At 35.2% G+C, this 23,503-nt stretch overlaps 3 protein-coding genes across 3 annotated transcripts; all 3 read right to left on the minus strand.

Annotated features, from left to right (window-relative positions):
* Positions 1-2,762: 2,762 nt before the first annotated feature.
* Positions 2,763-4,048, minus strand: LOC114744334 (LOB domain-containing protein 38-like). The gene is made up of 2 exons (XM_028932505.1): positions 3,692-4,048; positions 2,763-3,503 (listed from the first exon to the last, which is right to left on the minus strand). The coding sequence occupies exons 1-2, from the start codon at positions 3,873-3,875 to the stop codon at positions 2,995-2,997; spliced, it is 693 nt and encodes a 230-aa protein (XP_028788338.1). The 5' UTR covers positions 3,876-4,048; the 3' UTR covers positions 2,763-2,994.
* A 3,682-nt stretch (positions 4,049-7,730) lies between these two features.
* Positions 7,731-11,578, minus strand: LOC114744335 (BTB/POZ domain-containing protein NPY2-like). The gene is made up of 4 exons (XM_028932506.1): positions 11,517-11,578; positions 10,779-10,848; positions 9,200-10,375; positions 7,731-8,636 (listed from the first exon to the last, which is right to left on the minus strand). The coding sequence occupies exons 1-4, from the start codon at positions 11,576-11,578 to the stop codon at positions 8,073-8,075; spliced, it is 1,872 nt and encodes a 623-aa protein (XP_028788339.1). The 3' UTR covers positions 7,731-8,072.
* Positions 11,579-21,494: 9,916 nt separating this feature from the next.
* LOC114744333 (zinc finger protein ZAT6-like) lies at positions 21,495-22,707 on the minus strand. The gene has a single exon (XM_028932503.1). It carries the CDS (start codon positions 22,483-22,485, stop codon positions 21,691-21,693), a length of 795 nt encoding a protein of 264 aa, XP_028788336.1. The 5' UTR covers positions 22,486-22,707; the 3' UTR covers positions 21,495-21,690.
* Between the last annotated feature and the right edge of the window lie 796 nt (positions 22,708-23,503).

Raw genomic sequence — 23,503 nt, forward strand, 5'->3', positions numbered from 1 at the left:
AAATGAAATGAAGAGGGGTAAGAGCACCAAATGAGGGAACAAGTCACCCTCCTGACTCGTTTCCTTCCAGTCAAATCATGTACAGTTCTAAAGAGAGGAAGACACAATATGATTTTGTCATAATTACAAAAGATTTGGGTTGCATCTTCAACTATGATTTGCATTGCAGTTTCCTGTTGAGATTCTGTCAGAACCATTAAAATTAAAATCCCTAGCAGTACATGCTTGAACGTACACCATCTGAAATCATGCTGCGTAGCTTTTTAACATTTGAATATATGTCGTTTTCTGAAGTCACGGATTTGAGTTTGAGTTTATATAGTAATGGACATGTTGGCACGCGTATTAATTTCCCCGAGGGGGAAGAGATAGGATGCAGTGGTCAGAGTCACGGACAATGTGTTGCTTTATCAAGTAGTAATGGGCCTCCTTAGTGGATACTTAATATGGTTCAAATCAATGACCTGTGTGTATCATGGACCACTAACAAGTTTACGCATCGCCTGCATCAATATATCAACGCAGGAACGTGGAAGATTAATAAATACATGTCACAGCTACTAGAATTGGGTATCACAAGGCGACGGATCAAAATTCGAGTATCTATTATAATAAGTGTCTATATTTAGTATCTAATAGTATACCAAATATTATTACCTCCACTAGGAGGATATCTGTGTTTAAAAAAAAAGTATTTTTACTTAAAACGATATTTATATTGAGTGCCTGATAATTCTTCGAACACTTTTATTTTCAATAGGAGAATATCTGTGTTTTTTTTTTTTTTATAAGTGTGTTGCTGATATGTAAAGAAGTGCATATGATGATTTTTTTTTTGTTAAAAAAAAAACTTCTGATCCTCGATGTTTAACCTAATTTTCTGTTTGGTTGCTTGGTCTTTTAATTGGCATTAATATGGTTCCTCTGGTCTGACAACGTCAAATAAATGATCTCCATGCTTTACTATAATTTACAAGAAGACTGTATCAATCGAAAGCAAATTTATAAGAAGCAACAGATTCAACTATTAGAACTAACAACCGCATAATCAGATATTAGCGGCAGATTCAATTCAGCTCAAATGCTTCCCCAGTTTTCAAACTATGAGGACCATTATATCTGACTTTATGAAATCAGAGGAACCAAAGTCGATCGTCACATACCAATAAAATATAGGGACCAAGTGCACCTTACATGAAGCTTTGATTTTATGTTTATTTTTCAAAAAAACAATGATCAAAGCTGTTTGTGGCGAAGGGAAAGAGCATTGTAATTCACCTTTGACCCAAAATAATAAGTGCCCAGAAAATGAAGAATGATGATAGCTGCATAATGAGTAGTTTGAAGTCTTGTTGGGAGTGAAGATATGGCTCTTGGAGTAAGTAAAGGGTCAGGGGACATTCTTGTGTGTTGGGTCCCATGTTGTGCTCCCAGTTCCCACGTAATCAACATTTTGTCCCACTAAAGAGACGCTGATGTCATGCCTCAATTCCTCCATTAGCTTAGATTAGAGCATCTTTGTCTTTGTCTCTTTCCCACTTTATGATTCCCAAGATTCTGTTCATCCTCTCCTTCCCCAGTTTTCACTTCGACTTTCTGATTTTCACCCTTTTTATCCTCCAATCCCTCCTCATGCTTTCACATTAAGGTCAATTAATATCCCTATTATTATACCAACGAACAAGCATTAGTTCCAGTGGATGGAGTTTTGATATCTCGATTTTTAGTTTGCGTAAATGTAAAAAATGTCTGAGGAAGTTATTCTCAATCATGTCTAACAATATTCCACGTTGACCCAATTAGATAATTATTAAAAAAAAATTCTCCATTATAATAATAGTGGGCGTTATTACACGTCAAGAGATTTCACAATAACAGCATCCCGCTTTTACATATCATGATTTGAGCAACAATGGAACGTTGTTATTATAACAGTAAAAATACCTGTAAAAATGTCACTCGGCATCTTAACGGGAATAAGTGCCGAACCACTTGAACCAACTGTGTCGTTAGTTGTTTTGGATATTTTTTTTTATATATATATATAAAATAAGCTTCTATTTTAAATTTACTATTTACTAGGTTGATCTCCTTCTTCCTCAGCTGTATCTTTTAATACTCTTCTGGTTTTAAATATAAAACACATTTCGTAGTGTTATTTATATTACAAAATGAGTCTTATATTTAGGACCGGATGAGTAGTTTTCCTTACAATTAAGAATGAATGCTATCTTTTTGCAAATACCAGATAGGCAAATATACTCAAATTTCACATATTTTTATGACTCTTATAATCACACACACACACATATTTTCCAACCTACAATCTATTATAGCTTTGTGGTTGCCAATTTGCAACAGTGTGCAACAAACAACATAAAAATTTGACCATAACATTACTTCAGTCCTAAATATAAGACCCTTACATAGTGTATATAAGAGTATTATATTTAGAACTGGAGTAGCATCGCAAAAACATGGTTGTTGGAGAAATACTAAAGGGTGGTAACTCTATCGACGTAACTTTGTTCATTCTCAAACTTAACCATTCTCCAAGGGATTTGAGACTGTTCACTCTTTCCCGTCTTAGATGTCAGGGTTAATGGATAAGTTTTTTTAACCTTCAAATAAAACCTCAGTATAACAAAGTAGTATTATCCAATGCAAACGATTAAAAGGAATATTTTAAAGAAATCAACGCATATTTTTTACAACTTAGCTAGTTTTCTTGTATGCAAATTAGTTATTGCAGATCCCCCCATTTAAGAACAAAGACTACTCTTGAACACATCCTCACCATAAAAAATGACAGTAGTTGTTGCCGGATGTTTCAATATGAAAGTCATAGTTGCATTCTCTCTTCATCTTTATTTTCTTGATACATTCAACATGACAGAAAATTTGATGCCAGATTAAGATTCAAGTGTCGATCTCTGCCAACCGAAGTTAGAAAATTAAAAGGGGAAAAGATTTGTATATTAGAATTCATCTCCTCTAGAAGAAAAGCCTGAGGAGCTTCCTTTCAGCAGTGCCACACTGCGCAGCGCTACTCCCTAACGTTGACGTTTCAGATCCCTCCGATGGCGTCGCTGCGCTCCCATCATCCTTTCGGCCGGTGCCAACCACTACCACTCTCTCCGGCGAACCTGATCTCCCCAAGCAGTACTGATGATCAACAAGATGATCGCGTGCTTGGATATTATTCTCCAACACGAAGTCGTAACAACGAACTTTTCTCTTTAGGTTACTTGATCCCAATCCCGCCATATAGTCTCGCTGCCTAGAAAGATCTAGAACGGGTCCGAAGCAATCGTCCTCCGCCGCAGTCGGTGCCGAATTTCCTCCGGAGACGTCAGGGAGTGGAGTCAAGGCGCCGCCGTAGAGAACTCTCTGAACTCCTGATTGGCAAAGATGCCAATTCCCGGTCCAGAGCAGGCCCACTGCACCGTTCACCGGATTTATGGTTCGTCCCACTGCTTCGTACAAAAGCGATCGAAACAAAGCTGCCAAACCACAAACACAATTTAGAAAACTAAAGCTCTCTATCTTCCTGTCATGCCCTTCTCGAATATAATTAGTTTTGTATTGATGACGGCTGTGTGTGTGTGACACTGTGTATGTATAGAGATTGTAGAGGGAGAGGGAGAGGGAAGAGGGAAGAGGGAAGAGGAAGGTGGCGTATGAATGATACCGGATCTCTGCGGGGAGGGTACGGCGGAGACGAAGGACATGAGGGCGGCGCGGCCGAAGAATTTAGCGACGAAGACGGTGGCATGGGCTTGGGCTTGTGGGCTCTCTATGCCCAGAAGGCAATCTCGGAGCATGCAGTCGTCGCTGCAACCTTTCCTAAGCACACGACAACCGTTGCAGCTCATCCCTCCCTCTCTCTCTCTATATATATGTGTGTGCGCGCGCGCGCTTCTTCCTCCTCCTCCTGCTGCTCCTGTTCACCTGCAACTCTTGATTAAACCCTCAAAATCCAAAGTGGGAAGCTAATGATAGACTCAAAAAGAAACAGAAAGATGAAGGAAGGGTTGTGGAAGATGAGGCTTGCATGTAATGAAATGTTATGGGAATGGGATATATAGAGGGAAGACCTTCACCATTATTCATATAATTTCATATATTATAAGCCAAAGCACGAATGGATTATTAATTGTTAATTATACAATAAGTATGGTTAATTTAATCTCATTATGTGGTTGAGTTTATACAGTAATTAGTGAGTAGTACTACTATATGTGATGGGGGTGGGGTTGGGCGTTGGTCTCTTCCAAAGAAACTGGCGACGACAGCTGCTCAGGTTCTCCGCAAATGTTGGAATTCCTCCAGACCTCCACCGTTGGATTCTCCGTCCTTCCCAGTTTTCCAATATTACATTTTAATCCCACACACACTTTTTTAATATATAGTTATTTCATAGGATGAAATTCAAGTATTGTTTGGCATAATTGGGAATATCTCTCGTAAAAACGTTTCTCTGCATTTATATAAATTCAATTTAATTAGGTTATAATCAAGTATTTGTGAGCCTAATTGGAGGCATTCATCTCAAAGACATTTTCTAAATTTACACGGATTCTGCTTGTACAGTCAAAATTTCTTCAACTAAGATCAGTGCCCGTTGGTATCTGCAAACACATGGGCAATAATTTATATTAATATGTAATTATCATCAGTTACTAGTGTTCATCCTCACAGAACGAGAAATTAAGTTGTATTTCACTCACAATAGTGTGTCTTTTCAAAGATTCTATAAGCATAAGATCTAGTTAAATGATTTGAGTTAATTAGTTAAGTTAGTTACTTGTAATAAATAGATATTGTCTTTCTTAAAATATCCTTGCTAACCATATATATTAGTTAGATTTACCATTTAATGAAATATTTAACATATACAACTATTATAAAGACTATCTTGAGAAAATAGATAAATATGAAAAACAAAATAGATTAAAATCTTATATTTAAAACTAAATGGAATATCAAATCAACTTTTATATTAAGTAACAGGAATAGTATCAATTGATGTAGATGTAGGAATTGTTATCCTAATTTGCTTGGTTATAGTTTTATATATGCATTTGAAATTTGCTATGCAAGTCCGAGAATATATAACTTTTGACTCAAAATGGCAGCTGGAAAAGTTGTGAGAAAATATATATTTAATTTCCTCCAAATCTAGATATAAGAATTAGATAATCCTGGGAGAAAAAGTTAATTATTTATATAAAATGTATATTGATCTTCCTAAAACACTTTCTTTAATTATTTGCGTGAAAACTATCTCGCCATGAAAATCTTTTTAATATGTGCAATCCATAAAACTAATTAAAAAAATTATAAATTTAAGAAATAAAGTGAATTGAATTCTTACATTAAACAAATTATAAATCTATTAGCTCCTATATTTATAATGGGAAATAGTTAGAGAGAAAGCAAAGTTTTAAATATGGAAAGGGAAAAATAAAAAAAAGGAACGAGGAAGGCAGGGGTTGGTCGGTTGATGGATGAGGATGAAGGCATAGGCATAGAAGTTACAGCCAGTCGAAGAATACAAGTGACGTGTCTGTCCAAAAATTAATGGACCACATTTGCATTCATATAATATTTAATTAGATTAATTTGAGAGAGATTAAAAAAAGTGGTTATTATATATATCCCATAAAATTAAAGAAAATTAATGTGCTTGTGGAGAATGGGATTCCATTTTGGTTAAAACTTTTGGAGCTTCCAGATTTTGGCTTCTTCCATCTCTCCTCCCATTTGCCATTATTTTATTTACATTCTTTATTTTTATTTCCAGGGTCTTCCTCTTCCCCTTCATTATTAATATCATTTATATATATTAACTCAATACTCACTTCCCACTTAGCCTCGTGCTTACCACACATTATTAAATATTTAATTCTTTTTCACACCACCAATTTATCTGAATCATCCAAAGTTATAATATTCTTAACGACTAATTTCTTTTCACTATTTTATTTTTTTATTCATTTGTATCCTCTTGTTAAAATATTTTTACAGATTTTTTTAGTTATAAAGATTTAAAAATAAAATCCGACCTTACGTAGTTTACTAGTCTCAGAAAGAAGGACTATTATTGGCATCACATACCTTTTCATATTATAAACTTCTTCTGCCCCTTCAATGCATCAGGAAGACAAATGGGATTTGGAACTCAGAATTGGGCATCTTATTTTTTATACCTACATATTTACATATGCTTCAAACATATCTCAATTTACTTTCAGAAAATTAATGTGGAGTCTCATACAAACAATTTAATCACTAAAAAAAATTCATAATAATAAATTAGTAGTATGTAACGACAAGTTACGATATAAAAAATAATAGCAGGTACATATTTTTCACTTATTGCCATACTTTTTTGTGATTTAATTAGTATTTATATGAATTTCTCTTCTCATCTCTTTTTTTTTCTCCTTTTTTAAGTGAATTGTGTTGTGAATCCATTCAGGTTTTGGTTGGTCTCAAAACTTAACGACATTTCTAGGGATATTACTATTTATTCATCAAAGTAATTTTCTTCTGTTATCTTATTTATGATCTCCTAATGCTCAGCTTTAACCCTTAAAGTCAAAAGAGCTAGAAGGTTTAGGAAAATTTTACCGCACTGTCTTAAATTACGATACTACTATATAGTTATTAATCCTTTATTTTGAAACTTTGATATTTCAAGCTTTTGCTCTCCAACAATATCTGAGTTTCTTTCGATAGGAACAACGTGAGGGTGGGTACGATTTGTACAATGGCTTCATTAATATAGTAAAAAAAATAGCATAGTAACAACTGGCTTAGCTAATTATTTACAGAATTTTTAATTTAAAATAGCGGTGATGCGCAATGATTATGCAGCCTAAAGACAAGTTAGAATGACCTTGTTTTTATTAATCTGAGAATTAATTAGTCACCCCACAATGGTTACTTAGTGTTTTACAGCCCTTCTGACGTTCATTTTAATGCATGCTTTCTGTGAATTTTGGGTTAGTGATTTTGTTCCTTTTGATATGTGCTGCGAGTTACTAATTAATGTAATACATATATAGAGTATTTTTTTAAATGATCTCGATTTAATAAATTTATAACCTTTTTTTTTAAAATGTGATTTTTGGTGTATTGCTTGGCTGTTGTCATTGTTGTGAAGCAGAAATGTTAATTTCTTTTGTCTGTGCTCTAAATTGGATTAGACTCAAGCAAATAGTTCTGTCCTGTTATGAAGCACATAAAAAAAAGTAATAATCTTAAAGAATCTACAGGTGGCTAGCTAATAATAATTCAGAAATTAACTGGCTTGATTTCTTGCTAAAATTCTCCCTCAGTTCTCTCTTCGCACTGTGATCCCCCAAAGCAGATTCCTATTATAAATCAAACCGGTCTCATAGCTAAATCCACAATGTTTATTGGACACTCTTGTCTTAAAGATGAGTGATCTTATAGCAAAAATGACAAGCAAAAATAATCAATTTTTAATTATAAATCAGTAGTTGAGAAACGTATATTAAAAAGAAAAAGAAAAGAAAGGCCTGAAAATGAAATAAAGTTTTTCTTTTGATTGCCTTGGCGTGTTGGGAGAGACTTCAAAAGTAATTAAGTTCAAGGTCCCTTCTAGCTAGTTGTTGAAAGAACAGTGCAGATCATCCGCATCCAAGTAGAAATCATACTACAGATTGAATCCTTAATCCTGCTCCCTCATACACTCTAACAAGGTGGGTTCTAACTTCTAAATACCCATCCCTTGTTGCTGGAAATTTTTTAATATAGAGGCAAAAGATATAAGGAGACCAAGATTATAAATCTTATTATTATTTGTTATTTCTGTCTCTGTCTCCGCTATCAGAGAGGGTTCCTTCACATTATGTGGACTTGACTGGGAACAAAAGTTTGAGTTTCAGCTAGTTTGAATAGAATGAATACCAAGGATCACATTATTTCCATCCTCAACAATTCTACTATCCCAAACTATATATACCTTGGTTTTTATACTCAATCCATAGACAAAACACCAATGTTGGCAACTAATGCATCAAAATGAATTCAATTCACCTTCAGGAAACTGAGTGCCTCCTGTTTCTGGAAGCTGTAGATTTGGCTTCTTCTGGGATAGCAGAACCATTACTCTCAGAGGAGTCGGAGCCACTATTATTTTCTCCAGCACCACTTTTGCTAACCCACAGCTTTATGAAGGACCTTTTTGATTTGAGCAACCCTTTCATCTTGCTCATGACAACCTTGTCTGTCATAGGTTTATTATTATTATTATCATCATGTCCATCTTTGTCTCTGGTGGATAAACTTAAGGATGCAACTTCCTTCCTCAATTCCTTCAGTTCCTCAGCTGTGGCAACATTATCTGAGTCATCTTCTGTGTTACTTGAACCACCATGGGTTCCACTGTTTATACACATGATGGTCCCTTTCAGCATATCAGGAGTGTTTGTGCCAGAAGTTGCAGCAGACCTTGCCTGCTCAAAATAGAGAACCTGCACAACCACACGCATCGGTAGCCTTTCATTTTGGACTGCATGCATGCAGGCATCAACCGATAGCTTCTTGCAATCCATGAGCTTGCATATCCCATTTCTCTCATCTTTGCTGATTCCTGGGTGCTCCTGTTTCCAAATGCAATAAAATTGAAGGGATGCCTCAGTTACTTTTTCACAATGATGTTAAGAATTAGGATAAAATTGCTGTTTCCCTTGATGTGGTTTGGCCTAAAAGTTGGTTTATTATGCATCCCTCCGATTGTTTGCCCTATTACCACTTGACCTCATTGTGTGTAACTTTTTTGTTCACCTTTTAACATAAATCAGAAATAACCATCTGGCTATAAACAATGGATATTTTTGTCGTTGAAAAGCCTGCACTTGTTGAACTGTTTCAAGATACAAGATAATCAGACTTTTTAACAAAGATTTTTTTTATTTTATCAGTTTAATATTTATCTAAGAACTTCATAGTTGGGTGATTGTGCAGGGCAGACCATAGGATGGCTAAATGAAATGCGTTCAACTACAAGGGGTAAATCAGACGCCCTTAAGCAGACATTTTATAGGATTAAAATGTGCTAAAACAGACAGCATATGAAGGAATAGATTCTGTTTCTGTTATATGATGTCATATTTGGATCCGAGTAGAAGTCTTTTTTAAAGAATATCTTTTCAGGAACAATTACCTTAAGATACATATCAATGGCCCTGTAAAGTGCATCATGAGTAGGACGAGGTATGCCAGACACCAGTTCAGCAAGATCAACAAACTTCGATAATGGTAAATTGGGATCTTTTGAAATTTCAGCAAGGTATCCATCAACAAGTTTTGCAACCATCAACTTTGAACCTTCTGATAAAATCCCTGGCCTTGTTATCTCCTTGGGTCCGCTGCGTCCATCCTGTTCAATCTCAGCATTATGATCCTGCATTAAATATTCTATTACAATTTTCTTTACTATATTAACATCGTACATGGTAGCCTCCCCATCAGTTGATTGTACCAAAATATCACTAACAGAAGCCTCCTCCAATTGCCTCCCAATTCTCCTTACCAACTCTTCTTTAGTCATATCTCCTAAATCTACAAAAATGGCAGCCTTCAATAATTTGAGCAAGAACCTACAAGAAACACTTCCTTTCTCAGCAGGCAATAACCACACGATTGTTTCAGCTATTAAACGATGCTTTGACACATCCCAGTGGTGGATCATACCCTTGCTGAAATTAGGCAATCTACTGTTGGCATAAGCTTTCAAAGCTGCTCCAATCACTTCACCAGATAGAATTTTCTTTTTTATTATTTTGGTCATTAAAGACCTGTATAAATCGACTTCAAGTTCACATAAATCTTCAACCCACCAGTCTGCTGGCACATTACGAGTTCTACCTTCGGTCTGGTTTGAATCAATACCATTTTCCTGAGGGAGTTTCATCCTGTTATAGGAATAGGACCAATCAACTTTGGATACATCAAGACACACCTTACTTGCAATAGATTCAATGCAATGATTCACAATCTTTAAGTCATCAGCCAAAGGTAACATAGGAATTGAAGTCTGAAGAACAATGATAGAATCCTTCCAACTACGAAAGATGGTAGAACTAAGAAAGACATCAATCTTGTGAATGAGGTTCCCTTTCTCAATAGTCTCATGCATTCCAAGGTATTCTGCTGCACATCGAGCTGCAATTACATTGTAAGCATTGAGGGTAACAGTCATGCCATAGCAAAACTTGGCGCATATCTCAAAGGCAGAAGCACCTCCAGGAATTTCAGAAATTTGAACTTCATCTCCAGTGTCCAAATTACAGGTGGTGGCCAACTTCTGCAAGTGAGCACTCTTTGACAGGAGAGGGAACTACGTAGAGGGTTTCAGTGTATATTAGTAAATATGATGAAATATGGATCCAACCAGATTGATATGTTTGTAACAAAACAAGCCCACTTTCCCCAAAGGCAACAATATGTTTCAAATACTGATTGGGCTACCAAATTTTGAAGAAAACCAAACTGCAATTTGGAACCTCATTAGGAAGGTCTTAGAATTAGTTTAGAGCTTACGTGATTGTAATGGTGATAAAAATACATATAATTCGTGATAAAAATGCATGTAAGATTTTTCATTTCAACAAGTATTAGCAAAAGAGAACTAATAGTGTTTTGCAATGGATTTTGGGGCTACAGAACAAGATACCACTTAAAAATTGGCTAGACGTTCTCATTTCGGGGACTTGAAAAAGGCTTGTTAAGATGGGGTATACCTTGTGTAAATAAAACTTTATATCACCGACAGTAACAATGATATCTGATGCCAAATCACTTGCCACAAACCTGCACAAGATATGCATTCTGCTAAGCACTCTACTCTTTAGTTACATAAAAATAAAAATCAGACCCAGAAGAGGCAGAGTTTTCAAGTTATTTGGCTTTGTCAAGGAGCTAGTTGAGTAGTTAAAAGCACTGTTCTTTTTCTTCTATACTCTAAAATGTCTAATTCAACGCCAAAACAGGACAGCTTAATCACAACAAAAGGGAGAAAAACAATGGTGAGATGATTATGAATTTGTAAGTTACAGATGCCAAATTCCAAGGCAAAATTCTTGTTTCTTAGGTTGATATTAAACCGCTATACTGAGGCTTCAGAAATCAGAATACTAATGTTAGGCATGAATTGCTTCCGTAAATCCGCTTTTCCCAAGATCCAATTTGGACTCAGCAGGAAAGCTAACTAGCATCAATATTCTCTGAACTCCTTGATTTCACGGTACATTATGAAGCATTCTCCACCCTATATTTAATACTCTCCCCTATCACCTAAGCTGAATCCAATTCCTACCTAATTCCTTGTCAATTACAGCTGCTTCATGCAGACCATGAATCTAAGTTCAACAAATGATCTGAAGAACATACACAGAGAGATGTATTCCATTTACCCAGGCAAAGAGTTAGGTTAAGCCCGTCCTACAAAATCCTATACACGAAAGAAGTATGTAACTCACCTAGCATTGTTTCCATCAGTCTGGAAGGTATCTGGCTTGGAACCAAGTTTCATAAACTTCATCTTAAGATCACTTTTAACAATTCAAACAAAACTTGCCCACTAATGAATTGTTAATTGCTAAATCCAGTGAGTCATGGCCACCCCCACTAAAAATGAGCCTGAGTTCTATAATCACTTCCCGGAAATGGAAAAGAGTACCCCAGAAGTGGTGGCGGGACCAAGTCACTAAACATATTTTAAATCTCAATTATAAGAGAAAAGAAGGATTTGTAGCAGAGCAATGATTGTTACTACCGAATCTTGACAGCGAACAAAGCAGAAGATGAATTTTTAAGAGGGATAACAAGATGGGATGGTCCATTTTTTTTATTCAAAAGTTCTCCTAAATGGAAAGGGACCCTAAGAAGAGATTGTTTCCTTGGTCGGCGGCAAAGCCCACCAAGTCCGGGCACACCAAGTCAGCTAAGCAGACATGACCAACAGAATAACTAAACTAAATATTTCTCAAAGCAGAGACACCAGCAAGCACAAATCTGACTCCACCTCGCTTGCCCACAATACAAGTGCTTGGTGGTCGTCAAGATTAACTGAGTTAATTATCTTGTTTTTTCAGTTCTAGTGAAATATTTTCTTTGCCTCTTAGCGACCTTTAAAGCCAAAAAGACTCACACCAAGACCTACGGTGGTTTAAAGCTTCAAGTTCCAAGTCCAACATCATACAAATATTTATAGTTTTCCATCGGATTCACTGTTGAAGTTTGAAACCCACCAACTGGGGACAGCACATCGGTATCGGGCGAAACAAGCACCAAAACGCTAGACAATCAGCATCTTTTGCAGAGCATGAAATAAATAAACAAGATCCTGAATATGGAATTATTGCAATAATGCGAATCTCTCAAAGCAGCCACGCGCCACTGTATCATTAACAAATCTGAGCTGGAATCTCATGACACGACACAGTGTTTTTTCGATTTTAAATATAAGACATATTTTATAATAAAAATTACGTTATAAAATGAATACCATATTTAAAACTGAAGGAGTTTTGTTTTTCATTTAGAGGCATAGTAACAATTAATATTAGTCATTTGATCCCATCATGCTTCAATATTGATAATATATTCTTCCATGTTTGTACAAGGTTTCATTTCCAAAATTTTTTATTGATTTCATTATAAGGTTGCAAAAGAAAAAATGATGTATACATGAGATTTGTTTTCTTAAGTGTAATATCACTCTATCAACATGATCAATCATGCACTTACTTTAAATATTAATAATTTACCTTAATAAAACGATAAAGTCGCATAGATTATTATGAAATTCACTTGTGTTGGCCCAAAAAAAAACAAAAGAAAGGAAATTATTCACTTGTGAAATACTCCTCATGTCCTTAATATAAAACCTATTTAACTAATTTGATTGGTTTAAGGAAGTTAGGTAAGTTAGTTAATTATAAGCAATATCACATGTTTTTCCTAAAATACCATAATCATCTTTTTTAACATCCTCCCTTCCTCCTCTACTTGATTATGATTGAGGGAGTATCCATATATAATTTAGAAAAAATTAGTAAATATGAGATGTAGATCTTATATTTAGAACCAAAATCAACTCAATAAGGACTGGAGGAGAATTTTGGAATCCTTGGAGAAAATATTCACTTGCCAGAATATTGTTGGATTTTTGTTGTGTTGGGTGGCTGGTAACAACATTCTTGCAATCTGGGTGGAAAATATTGCCGGAATATTTTTGGAGCAGCTGATTAATCTGGTTCCAATAAGAATTTTCTCTCGCTTTCCTTATTTCGTTGCTGCTGTAAAAGAAAGAGTGACAGCTCGTTGTCTAGCGGTGTAAGGACTGCTGAATCCTTTTGGGTCTCGAATTTGAGTTACTTGGGAAGTATTCATAAGAGATTATTCGGCACTTAAAAAGTTTTTTTTTGTTTTGCTCTTATATACCTTAGAAATTTATTCTCATGACAAAAATACTTTGACTATTATCCGCATAATTGAAGGATCAAATTTAACAGTTTAGAATATTATTAATCTTTAAATAAAAAGAGTACAAACCATATAATCTAGACAGAACTAGATGAACTACGAAAACAAGAATCTGGACGAAATCAGAACGTCCATAACAGCACGTCAAAGGGAGGTAGATTTTTTTTTAAAAAAAAAAAGAATGCAAACTGAAGAGAGAAAGTATTTGTGACCTGAAGTACGTCAAACGGATTGTAAAGGCAAGAGCACGTGCATAACAGTACGTCAAGGTAGGAAGATATTAAAAAAAAAAAAGAAAAAGATGCAAACTGGAGAGAGAAAGTATTTGTGACCTGAAGTTTGGGATGCATGAGATGGATGATGAACATGACTACTAGAGAGAATTTAATTGTGATAGGTAGAATGAACATCTTTTTTCTTTTTTTTCCTTATTTTTTTGTCATAAAAGTTGTGAGCTTTGATGCCATGTTAGAACTTGAAGGATTGAAAGTTGAGGAAAATGGCCTTAGAATATTATTAGAGTGGGGAAGCTTGAAGACACATTTACGACAACAACCAAACATGAATCGTCGGAAGCTTCCTTTACTTGGGTTCTAGATCCTGCCTCCTCTGCTAAAAAAATATGACAGTTAGCGTAAGGGATGAGGTCATCCCCATGTGTACACTCAAGGCCCGCCCATATGTGGGTTGCTGAGACCGAAAATCAGATTTGGGATAGTCATCCTGGGAATAGTAAATGAGTGATACGAATCGGAAACGAAATGCAAAATGATATCCGACCCGATTTGGAAAAATGTTGACTTGGACCATGTTAACCGATTGGTTAGCTCGCTGCTTTGGCCAAACCACCAATCACAGAGAAGAGAAAAGGGATGGAAAAAGCATACCAGACGCAGCGTCACAATCACCGCTATCAGATGCATGAAGGTCTCTTGCGTGGCTAAAGCAAGGGTAGGCTCGAGGAGTTTCAACTGAGACCAATACACTCGACCATTGCTGTTGCAATCGCCCAGCAAAAGCATATGCTTATCGCTGTAAGTCACCTACCAACACTAAAACCTCAACCACTCATGACACACACCTATACCGGGCATACCCTCCCAGGAGGTGGAGAGTGGCACCGGAAACTTAGTCGACAAAGAGGCCGAATGATCTTTGCCCGAGATTACTACCATGCTAATGAACCTCATTCAATAACACAGATTCCTGTGCTAATGGACCTCATTAATGTCGCACTAATACTGAAGTCAGAGCCTGCTGCATTCACTTTTAAAAATTATTAAACAATAAGTATATACACATCCGATTTTTAATATAAGACATATTTAACTAATTTGATTAGATTAGGAAGGTTAGGTAAGTTAGTTAATTATAAGAAATATGACTTGTTTTCCCTAAAATACCATAATTATCTTTTTTAATATCTTTCCTCCATCTTCTATTTAATTATGATTGAGGGAGTATCCGTAGGGTTGATTTAGGAAAAATTTGATAAATATAATAAATAGTTCTTATATTTAGGATCAAAATTAACTCCACAATTAGGTCCTATATTAAGAACCAGAGGAGTAATTTAATTTTTCTACCAGAAAAAAGATATATTCAAAAAATTATTTTAAAAATAATAAATGTACTGAAAACTATCTTTTTTTTTTTTTGGGTAAGCACATATATCCTTCTATTAGAGGTAATCTTGTTTGAGACACTGTCATAAACTAAATGTGGGCACCTCTTTTTGTAGATGTTTAAACTTTAATTCACCACATTGTAAAAACTAGTTCTTTCTGCTCGACTAGACTCGACTCTTATTAGTTAAAATATTTCAAGTTGCTAACATGTGCTTTAGATGTTTCCTATAACAACTGGATTTGGGCTAAATCGTGGCCCATATAACCCGGGGCCACAAGCCCCATTTTGGGTTTTCAGAAAATGAAAATGTTTCTTTCGGCAGAAGAGCGTGAAAATGGCTACCACTTGTCATCCCCGTCGGCTTCAGACCTCTTGAATAATTTGAATGCTGAAATAAAATTAAGGAATCCAAATTAATAAAACCACTGATTTAATCAAACGTAGAAATAAAATATGTGTGTTTCAATTGATGGATCAACTTGTTACCCTGTCAAAATTTCCAGATGTTGCTAGGTTTTTCCACAACGATAAACACGTGTGAAATTTCCTAGATATATAATTAAAAAATAATTCCCATTTGAAAGGGAAAGCATTGAGTTTGAAATGTTGTATTTTGAAGTATAGTAGCTGAACCTCTCATTCTCTCAAGACATGTCAAATCGCAAATGCAAAAATTAAAATAAATTAAGTGAAACATATATATATTTTTTCTGGGGCCAGTAATTAACCAGGGCGTATTAACTACTAATAAATAATAATCAACATAAATCATGCTTAACATGATAGTCTCGTCTTCAACATGTTCACACGTGAGGCTGCTTAAGCACCTAACCCCTGGATAATAATAATGGATTATAATTAGTGGGTACGTTGTCGTGTATAAAAGCAAATCATGCAACAACTTGTTGGATTATTTATTCATTGCAACAAGAGGAAAAAAAATCAATTTAGGTAAGAATCAGATACAAATGTGGAATTTCTTTTACTTTTTTTTTTTGGTTGGAAGAATTTCTTTTACTTTACCTACGTACAAGCAAGAGATGAATCCAACGTAGTGAGAGCTTTAAATAGTACTACTTATCATTTTTAATATAAAAATTAGATAATTAATTTATAAATATAAAAAAATTAAGTTAGCTATTCATATTTCATAAAAAAAATGTGTTTTAATTTTCTTAAAATACTTTTTAATAATGTGGCCTGGGGAGGACTCACCCTAGGCTCGGTACTTTAAATAGAATATAAGCTGAAGTGTATTGTTTATTACTCACGAATATTATAATTTCTTTTTTTATAAATTTTACTTTGATATGTATAGAAATATGACCACAGAACTTTTTATATTTTATATGGATGCTGATTTAGAGATAAGTAAGGCCTAACTGCCAGATCGAGGATCTGATTCCCCATAAAACCTCTTGTAATAATAAAAATAGGGAAAATTTCTGATTAAATAAAGGGGAAAAATTATATCAAAAAAATATATGTGGGGAAAAAAGGGGGTTGGGGGGGGGGAGGGAGGACGACAAGTGTTATGATGAAGTATTTCAAGCGCAAAACGGAATTTAATATATATTAATTTCAATATTAAAATATCTTAGAGTGGCATAATCCTAAGCTCCCCTAGATACTGAAACAATACCTGTGTAACGAATCATGGATCTGATAAATTGATTAGAACCCAATAAAGTGTTTGTGGCTCCATGGGGCAATAAAAATACACTTAATTACAATTATTGAACTACCGTTTTAGTTTAGAATTGGCTAATAGTGCGTGTAGAGAAAGAGAGTTTCATTTCGAAATCAATTTTCGTGCTCATTGTAGAGATGAGTATCAGTCATGAGCACTATGATAGTCATTCCTGCGGTGAAATTTAAAACATTCATATACAATTTTAATGGTCTAAATTTAAAATTTTTAACTAGTGATTTTAAAATAAAAAAAATTAAAAACCTTACAGTTAAGAGGTTACATTTATTTTGAATTATGTACCTATTAAAAAAATATTTTTAAAAATAAAATATTAAATATTGAATTTAGGCCATCTATATTAGATTTGAATGATTGATATTTGATAAGCAGTCACTGCGATAAGCACTAAAAGTGGTTCCGTTTGATTTCATGTTAGAAGAGTGTTCTTATAACAATAAAAATTAAATCTAACAGAAGGGGCTATCTTTACTGAGAAAGGCTTTTATATTTAATACTTAATAGTGTTTTAATAAAATTGTCTTTAATCAAAAAATACCTATGCTCGGCAGGAGGAAAAAAAACTGGGAGGGAGAGGGAGGGTGCTTTTGTTGGTAATTGTTAACGGAAAGACTCAGTAACTCCCTGTCTACCACCAAACACGATGGCCATGGACGACCATGCCTAACACTCTCCGAAAGCAACCGAACAAGCTGATTAATCATTCTCCATTTTTAATTAATTAGATCATTTAAATCTTTTTGGGCTTAATTAAAAATAACCAACTATTTGTAAACTAGTGCAAGGCTGCTAACTGAATTATTATAATCAATCATTTTTCTTAGTTATTATTTTTCGGGGATTTGACCTGATCTATATAGTCAGTTGTACTTACTTGATCACAATATATATAATAAAAATCGTAAATAAAGTTGAAAAATATAAATAGAGAACGAGAAGATGAAGCATAAAAAAAATAAGATTATTAAAAAAATTAAATGATAAATGAAGGATGTAATTAATTAAAGTGCTATTTCTGTCACGTTTTTTGTGCTGCGTCTTCCTGGTTTGTCTTGGTCTTCATTTCCAAATGCCCATATCACTATCCATTTCACTTCTCACATCATTAATTTACTCATATAATAACGACGATAATGTCGTTTCTTGAACGAGTGGTTAATCGGAAGAGTAAAAAAAAGTCACTAATAGTACGTAGTAAACTGCAATTTTTCTTGGTGAAGAAGCAAATTTTTTTTTTTAAAAGGGAAAAGGTGAAATTAAAGAAAGATAAAAATTGCCATTTGTATCATCTTATCTTTTTTGGCTTTTTTGAAAACGTCTCGTCTTATCATCTAACTTAAAGCTTCTGGATCATAGCCTTTTCTCCATCTTTTTCTTAGACTTTTACACGAAGCAATCTCTCAATTATGAGACTATAATTATGCATGCACATACGTAATTATCTCTCATTAATCCAAATTTGCATGAGATTATAGCAAATATATGTACTTGTGAGTCTATCCAGCCCGATGGCTCACAAATTAGTTTAGTTTAATAATTCAGAATCCGTATATATCCAAGGAGGGATTAAGAAACAAAAGGATGATTTCTTTCATTATTCTTTCAGGAAACATGTCAATGAAGAACAAAATTATAAATGAATGTCCATTAATTAGGATCGTCTAAACAAGAAAAGAAAAGTAGAGCAAAATTCTAAAATATCTCAATGAAGATAAAAGGAAAAAATAAATAAAAGTCTGATGTAAATTGAGTGGTAGATTCGCATAAAGATGAAGATTCAGTGTACTATGTAAGTTGCTTACAAAACTTGTCTTCCTCCTATTCCCTGGCTAGACTTTAATTAAGAACCAGCCTGCGACTGACATGGCTTTTGATTTTGTTCAAGTTAATCAACAAGATTAAAAGAATACAGAAAGGATGTGCTGGCTACTGTACTTCATATAAGAACTAGTTTGACTAATTTAAGTAATTTTAAAAAAGTAATTAAATTAGTTATTTATAATAAATAAGTGTTGTATTCTGTAAAATATCTTACTAGCTATGTGTATTAACTAGAACTACCATTTAATAAAATTTTTAATATGTGCGGTTATTATAAGGATTATTTTGAAAAATAGATAAAGATGAGTGATAAAGTAAATTAAAACATCATATTTAGAACTAAATTAAATGTTTTATATTAAAAATCGGAGGTATTACGTAATAAGTAATAACAGAAAAAATATTCGGTGGTGTTAGAGCAGTATTGGCGGCAAGAATTAAGGAATAAAGAGTGTGATTAGGGCTCAGTGAGAGATTAACTTGAAGAAGACGCCAATAGGCTTTGAGACGCGTTGAAGTCACAAATTGGTACGCGTCCACCTCCACCTCCTTATTAACAACGCGTAAGCCTCTTCACTACTTCACATACTATTCAACGCTTTCCTTAACTTTATCACCACCACGTACTCTCAAACTGCCTTCAACTATACCATTTATTATTATTATTATTATTATTATTAAGAATTACAATAATGTTTTAAGAAAAGAAAGTACTAGTTACTAATAACTCTCTCTTTATGTTATCATTCAGATTTTTTTAAGTAATGATATTCTTTATTTAGGACTAAAAGCAATTCTCTGTAGTGACGTAACTGTAATCTGCATTTGTCCAAAGCCACGTTAAGCAATCCCCCTCTGCCTTGCCTAATCGTTTCACACAATTTTGGTCCCAAGAAACTTAATTGGATCGTCTTGGTCTGATATAAAATACGTGTGCAGTTATTGTGCCCTGTTTATAAATTAAGTAAAACTTAATTTATTTAAGTCCAAATTGTTATGGTGGTTGGGTGCATTAATCTATCAAATAAGTATGAGGCGGCGCACATTAATTATTTTCCCGTTCAGTTCAAAAATATTTTTATGATTCTATTTATAAAATACTTCTAGCATGTTTTACATAGACCAAGAAAAATCTTAAACTTCATTAACTCTCATTTAAAATTTAATAACTTTCCAACTCTATCCCTATTTAATATACATTATATCTTATATAAACAAAGTCAACACAATAATAAATGAGGAGTAAAATTGTATATCCATACAAAAAATTTCTCTTAGTGTCCTATAAATAGGATCAAAAAGTACATTCTCTCTCTGCCCTATAAATAGGACCAGAGGAGTAGATCTTCATGAAATTACTATTTGCCCATTAGAATGTGCTCGTTTTGTTTTGATTTCTTAATGGATAATCATATGGTACACTGAAGTTGGCTTTGTTTGATACTTTTCAGATGCCAAAGGAAAAATAAAGCAGACTAAAATACTAAACTAGTAGTAATAAATAGATATCTAGTTAATGGCCTATGAGTATTGAGGATAAGTACAAAGACTAAGACTTTTGGATATATAAATTAGTGGGTAAGTATAATTTCGCCAACCCAACAAGTAGTGAGAGTGTCCCTAATTAAGCCAAATGCTCAAAGTGTTTGATTTGAAATTAAATTTGGTATAATGATTCCAACATGTTGATTAGAGACAGCAACCACATGGGAAGGTTTTGGTTCAACCCACCTTCCCCATTACCCTAACGTGCCTATATATGCCTCATTAATAATTTATATACTTTTTCTTTGCTTTATCTTTTGATTAATAATTGTTCCAATCTGTTTAGATTCCATTTTTACTACTAATGTAAAGCATAATAATTAAGTTACCATAATTACCAAAAAAATGAATGAATAATGCTAACAAGTGGTGACAATTGACTAGCAATATAATGGAATTGTTCTTTGTTAATGTTGTTGGTATATTAATTGAGGTTCACGCGGCTGCTGAATTTTAGTTTTTTTTTTTGAGAGAGAGAAATTTCCACAAGATTTGGTTATTCATATTGAAAAAGACTTTGACTTCATCTAAGCTTCCATGGTCAATATTCATCAATAACTTTATAATGCCAACCCATCATTAATAGGTATCCCTTTCCTCTTTTAATTTTTCTCCCTTCCTCTTTTTTGAGAGAAATATCATTGGGTCAATAAATAAATAAATAAATAATTTCAAGTCCTGTTTATCATTTAATAGCGTGTTGTTATTTGCTAATTGCCCACGAAAGGGGGAAATTCTGAAAGTGGAATATTGGCTTAAATATACTTTTGCTCAGAACATAAAAGGTTGTTCTTATGGCATGGGGGTAAAATCATAAATTCATAAAGTTATCTGAACTTAGTGGCATCCTTTATGTAGTCATTCTCATTCTTAACATAGATTGCTGTTTTTCTCCCAAAGACCGTACATTTGGTTAACCGATCTTTGTACTTTTCAAGTACGCAAAAGGGGGGAAAAAAGGAAAATCCGATGTGTTTTCTTCCTCATTGGTCCCTGTGACTGTAAAAGAAAATATTCACTTCATTCTTTTGCACTAACGAAAGTGATCCATTCCTCTTGGCTGCTACCTAAAGTGAGGTTCTATTAATCCAGATTATCTTGATGATCTTCTGAAGGAAAGAAAATAATTAAATTGGTCTATAATATTTATATTATCGTTCTTCTCATTAAAAATAAATAAATGAACATTTAAAAATGATTAGTTAACTATTGCATGGGTGGGGGTGAGGGGAATGTCAGACAATAATGAATGAGAACGTGAATGTAAATAAAAACGAGAGCGGTAACTTTATTTGATGCCAAAAAAGCAATGAACAAATATGTCTGTACAGAGAGTAACAAGAAGAAGCCACAAGTGAAAAAGAAATCAAAGTCTGTCTGATCCTAATCAATCAATAAAGAAACTGATATTACAAATCAATTCATCAATTCATTCACTGTATTCTAACACAACAACCCTATCAATTCTGCAACAACGCAGACGACGGTGGCTTTACATCGTCTGCTTCACTCGGAAAAAGCACCCGACTTCTCTTCTTGCCGGCTCCTACCGGCAACGGACTCTCCACCTCTTGCTCTACGCCCATCTTCATCCCAGATTCGTCTCCGAATCCTGCCGGGGATAAGTCCATCAGCGGTGCCGGCAGGTTTAGGTCGAACCCGCGGAGGCTTACAGTAGACGCACCGCCTCCCTCCGATGAGGACACACCGGCGCCGGCGCTGCTGCTGTTTGCGTTGCCGCCGTCGTAGTGGCATCTCTTGTGTCCACCCAAGGCCTGACCGGTAGGGAAGACCTTGTGACAGATGGAACACTCGTGCATCCTTCCTGTGCCAGCACCAGAGGAAGTGGAAGCGTTGTCGGCGGCGGTGGAAGCGTTGGCGGTGGACTCCGAGGAGGACTTACGGTGGCTGGCCTTGTGGCCCCCGAGCGCTTGGTAAGAGGAGAAGACTTTATTGCAGACGGTACACCTATGAGAGGGCTTCACAGGATTAGGAGGCGACGGTGAAGGAGAAGGACGCGGCGGAGAGGAGGAGGATGAGGCGGCGGCGTTGTTGTTGTGGCCGCTTTGGGCGAGCATTATGAGACAGAGAGCAAGGTACTCTTCCTCAGAAGGAGGGTTATTGGAGTCAAAACGAGGTCGTTTGGTCCGCTTGCCCTTAGCCCAGTGAAGATCAAGCTCCTCGTCTTCTTCCTCGTGCTTGTAGGTGAAAGAAGTCGGAGCAGTAGTGGGAGAATTGAGAGCCTCTAAAGCCATTCTTATTGGAGAGAGAGTGAAGGGTAAGAAGTGTATCGGGAATCTGGAATTAGAAAGAAGAGTGAATGAGGAAGTGGGGGTGTGAAGCAAATGAATTTATAGTAGGAGAAGCTGAAGAAATGAAGGAAGGAAGCAAGCAAGAAGATAGTAGGTGGAAGGTTGTGTTTTAGAGAGAGAAAGAGAGAGTGAAGTGGGTCAAATAAGGAAGAGAGAGGGGGGGAGAGAGAGAAGACTTTTTCCAAGTCAAAACAAAGGTACGTGAAGGGGGTCTGCGTTTTTTTAGAACACACGGATACACCCAAACACGAAATGAGAACGGGGAAGGGAAAGTCAAAATTCAATTGTTTGGATGCGTGCAAAACACGGTTTTTTTTTTTTGTGGGATTACTTCGCGAAGGAAAGAAGGAAGGAAGCTGAAGGGAAAGGAAGGGAAGGAAAGGGAAGAAGAATGTTGTTTGTTTGCGTTGGAGTTACTTTGTGGTTAATTAAGTGAGCTATCTCTCACCTACGTCTTTCTTATTTCAACGTAACCTTGTGACTTGTTCCGCAAATATCTCCCCTCCTCCCAGCATTTTTGTTCCTCACTCAACTACTACTACTTTTCGTCCATAACCAAATCAAAACTCAAACCAAATCAGCAATTACCCAAGAGGCGTCTCTAATTAATATATAATTTGATTCTTCAAATAACTAGGTTATTGAGACAAAGCTGATAATTAACGAGCTAAATCGTCCGCGGCATGATGATTACGAGTTTAATTTTGTTTCAAAATTAAAGTTACTGTATATAATTCAGTGGGTAAAATATAGTGTTAGCTTAATTAGACTAATCTCAGGCTTGTCTTGTGGTGATATGATTAGAAAAGTAGAGGGGGCGGAAGGGAACGGTATAGAGTTAGAGTCATGCGTGAGGGAAGACTAACGTCACGCGCCTCAGTCACGCCCTGTTTGGCGGTGCCCACTCTCTTAATTCTTTTAATCACTGGTTGGCAGTCTCACATTTGGCCACTTGGGGATC

The sequence above is a fragment of the Neltuma alba genome, unplaced genomic scaffold (assembly GCF_004799145.2).
Source record: "Neltuma alba isolate B1F8T4 unplaced genomic scaffold, ASM479914v2 tig00004332_pilon, whole genome shotgun sequence".
Lineage (NCBI taxonomy): Eukaryota > Viridiplantae > Streptophyta > Magnoliopsida > Fabales > Fabaceae > Neltuma > Neltuma alba.